At 32.3% G+C, this 4,035-nt stretch overlaps 1 protein-coding gene across 1 annotated transcript in view; it reads left to right on the top strand.

The window, feature by feature from the left end:
- Positions 1 to 2,674: 2,674 nt before the first annotated feature.
- malrd1 (MAM and LDL receptor class A domain containing 1) overlaps positions 2,675 to 4,035 on the top strand; it is a 55,351-nt gene continuing 53,990 nt past the window's right edge. The window contains exon 1 of the mRNA XM_036217416.1: positions 2,675 to 2,870. Within this exon, the coding sequence (XP_036073309.1) occupies positions 2,699 to 2,870 (172 nt within the window). The 5' untranslated portion in view covers positions 2,675 to 2,698. The remainder of the gene's footprint in view (positions 2,871 to 4,035) is intronic.

Below are 4,035 nucleotides of genomic sequence, written 5' to 3'. Positions count from 1 at the left end.
TTTTTTTGTTATAGTAAAATAAATCTACCATGTTTCAATCCATATGATATTTTGTAACTAAGATTTATCTAATTTTGGAATGATATTTCAATGCTAAGCTATAGATTAATTTGATTTTAATTAATTAAAGAGTTGCCTCAGGCGGATCACTCTGGTTGGATCGTAGGAATAGGAATCGATTTATCAATTGATTGATTAATGAATGCATCATTACATGCCTAAATTTAACACATTTCTTGCTGTTCAAAAACAGACAAAATATAAAACAGTAGATGGCACTAGAGGACTACAACTCGTTCATATAACAACTGCTAAGTGATGATAAACTAACAACTGCTTCTGTTTTCCTAAAGCCTGAAAAAGAATGTAATCAAACAAACCAGAAACCCTGAAGGATTTAGTCAATCAGCAGAAGTAAACAGTGAGTTTAAATTTGATCAGGCTGTGTTGTTGTATTAGAACAGACTCATCATAGGATTTGGTGAGTTTGCTTTACGATACAGTTACAATTTTCTTTTAAGGTAAAGTGATTTGTTGAGAATATCTGTGAATATATTTTAGATCTATTCATTTTAGTCAGCACATTAAGTCAAATCTGAGGCATAATGAACACTATTTAGCTGCCAAATTTAATTAAGTTTAGTCCACTTAGAAGAACTAAAATTACCCAGAAAGCAACAACAATAGTTCTGAAAACAAAAAATGATTGTCAGATAGAGTTATTTTAAAATTATACCACTTAGGGAAAACACAAAAGTTATCTGCTAGTTTGATTTTATACCTTTTTAAAAAAAATAATGATAGAAAATTGCCTGGGGCCATGATGTTAAGCTCTGTTTTCTTCACTTTCCTGGCTGCTGTTCACACACTCCCGTCACATAACTCTGCAGGATCTTATTTTTCATGCTGCCCGGACTGGAAATGGACACTGAAGCATCTCCCGCTGGTAAAGCGTTCAGGTCAAACCCTGGCTGCTCTGATCAGTTCACTCAGCAGTGAATCACTCGATTCAGCTGGAGGAAGATTAGCAGTCGTGTGCTGTGCAAGCGCCATCGCTTGAATGAGATTGTGAAAACAGATTGGTTGCTTTCAAGCTGCACCACGAGAAGAAGTCTCTCAATATGTCTTAATTAAGAAAGTGTTGAAAGTGACAAGGTCAGAGAAAAGTCACTATGAAGACAAATGGAGTGTGATTTTTTTTTTTTTTTACGTGTCATTTCTAAGTTCTCCGGAGAGCAATCAGTCAGTGTGTCTTTGAAACGCAGTGAAACAGCAGATCATCTGACAGAATGTGTCTGCTGCTCATGTGTCAAAGAAACAACCCAATCACTTTTAATGATGCAGCAGGAACAGAAGGCGGGGAAATCTCTGATCGGTCTGCTGCAAAACACACGTTTAATGAAACTTTTGAAAGAACTGCAAATGAAGGAGAATGAAGTCATCATTGTTCAGCTTTCTTGATAAATTTGTGCCATTGTAATCACTTGCAGTGCACCTCTGTTACACCCCTAAAGGTGACAAGAATTTTAAAAGATTCTAAGAATTTATCAGGTATCAGATCTAATGAAAAATGTGATCAAATGAATCGTTTAATGTCATTTCTATTAACAGACACAGGGTAAAATGACATTTTCTTATATTCCTAGAGTGAATTATGTCAAATGACCAACCTGTCCAACTTAGTTTCTGCAGCTGTTAATGAGTAAAGTAAACATTTGGAAGTATTTTGATGTTCACAGTTACTTTTTTTTTTTAGATTTTATACTAAGGACTTGTTTTCTTTCAAATGATGTGTGTACATTTAAACATTTCTTTGCACTGGTTATTTATTTTGTTAAAATTATCTTTATTTCCCAGAGTTTCTTTTGGTGGAGTCCTGAATACTTTTTAAAATTTCATTAAAATTCTGCTTTTGTTTCAAGTCTATCCATTATTGAGATTTACATTTGGATAAAACAGTCTGTAAACAGAATATTGAATCTATTCATTGGTTTAGTTAATAAAGTAAATTATGCGTACATGATTTGAAGATAATGTGTATTTTTTGAGTCCTTGTCATTAGATTTAAAATAAAAAAAATGCAAGAACTTAATGATTTTCCAAGATGAAAATTACTATTAGTTAAAATAATTGAATGTTTTAATGCATTTTTACTACTCATATTTATGAAATAATTGTAAAGCATTTATTTAAATTATTTTACCAAATCCTTACTCAAATACAAGTCCTTTGATTTTAAGATTAATCTTAAGAAGATTTTAGTGCAACTTTAATGGAAACACAATTAAACATTTATATGTTGAGAATGGTTTTTCCTAACATTTACAATAAAAACAGGTCATTCATAACTATTAAGTGGTTTATTCCTTTACTGACTTTAATGTTGGCTGATGAAGTTACAGAATAAAATGTTTCATTCTGATCCCAGGGGAAATTAATTCAAATTTTAAAGCTGTTTTGGAAAAAAGCTCACCTGGAATGATCACATGACTCCATTCAAACATAGAAACATAACCTGGCAAAGGCACTTTATTGAGCAACATCCATAAAAACCATTTATTGCACTTTAACCTCCTCCAGCAACTCAAGCAGGCATCGGATCAGTCACACTTATGTAAGCCTCAGATAGTCAGAAAAATGAAGCCCAACTGACAACCTGGAGTTCAAACATGAGCAGAGCATCAAGAAGGATTTCCTGATGGGGTTTCTGTGCTTCTCTCTGTGGCTGACGTTGGCCCTCGCGTTGGAGTTGAAGCCGGCGACCGTCGCCTCCCGTTCAGACGGGGAGTTTACCTGCAGCGAGGGATTGTGCGTCGCTCAGGTGTATGACTTCACAGATGACTGTGAGGGCAGCAACGACAAGAGAAACTGTAAGTTTAAAGCACAAATTTGTCTTTAAAATAACTTTATTTGAACTGTTTTAGTTTACAGGTTGCTATAAAGCAAATAAATAAGAGTTTATTTTAAGATTTTGAGTCACAGAAAAACATTTATTCCTCTTTTCCTATTGAAATGAAAAGTAAATGTGGATTCAAGTGTTCCAAGTTGCCAAATTATGTTCTTTGTGTCATATTAACTCTCATGACAACCATAAAAAGTGTCATAAAAATGCTATTTTTGACAACTTTTCTTGCACAACTATCATGTTATATATTGTTTAGGTGAACTATTATTCACCCTCATAGACAGCAGTGTTTTCTTAAAAGAAAAGGATAAAACTATTAATATCTTTTGCTGGGGTTGCAAGAAAAAAAAAATTAACATATTTTATGAAAGCTATAAGACCTACTCCAATGAAAAGTGTGTTTTTAAAGTCTTTTTGTGGCATTTCATTCATAATGGAGGATGTTAACTAAGAAAATTAAACTCCAAATTGCATTTCTTTTTATTTTATTTCATTTAAATCATTGTGAATCAGAAGCAGACATAAATAATGCTGCGATGTAAGCCACAAGCTTAGTGGTTTGCTCCATTCTGATGCATTCGGTTGTAGATGTTTTCCAATGAAATATTGAAAAAACGTCCAAGAAAAACACCACCTTATTTTTTTGCCTTAAAATGAAAAGAAATATTATTATAAAAGAAATATTATTTTCTATGTACAACAATACCTTTTGCACATTTTCTTATTTTATTTGGTAGATTACTATGTCATTTCTAGTAATATATATATATATATATATATATATATATATATATATATATATCCTTGTTGGTAGAATAAAAGTGGGTTTAATTCAAAGTTTTCCCAAAATATGCAAAATTCTAACAACCGATGAATGATTTATTAATTAAAATCAATGCAAAGAGATAAAAAAATGGTAAACATTTAGAGAAAATTGGAAGTTTTAAAATGTATATCCAGATCAAAGGACTGACTGAAGTAAAATAATAACATAAATATGCTTTTTTACAGGCTCCACTTATACAAAGTGTGATTTTGAAGACGGTTTTTGCAATTTTATTCAAAACTTGAACAGCGTCCCTGAATGGACCAGATCAAATGAAGCCTCAGGACTTAACAGAGACCACGTA

The sequence above is a fragment of the Oryzias melastigma genome, linkage group LG20 (assembly GCF_002922805.2).
Source record: "Oryzias melastigma strain HK-1 linkage group LG20, ASM292280v2, whole genome shotgun sequence".
Taxonomy (NCBI): domain Eukaryota; kingdom Metazoa; phylum Chordata; class Actinopteri; order Beloniformes; family Adrianichthyidae; genus Oryzias; species Oryzias melastigma.
The sequence above is the reverse complement of the archived record's forward strand: the minus strand, read 5'-3'. Positions and strand labels throughout refer to the sequence as shown.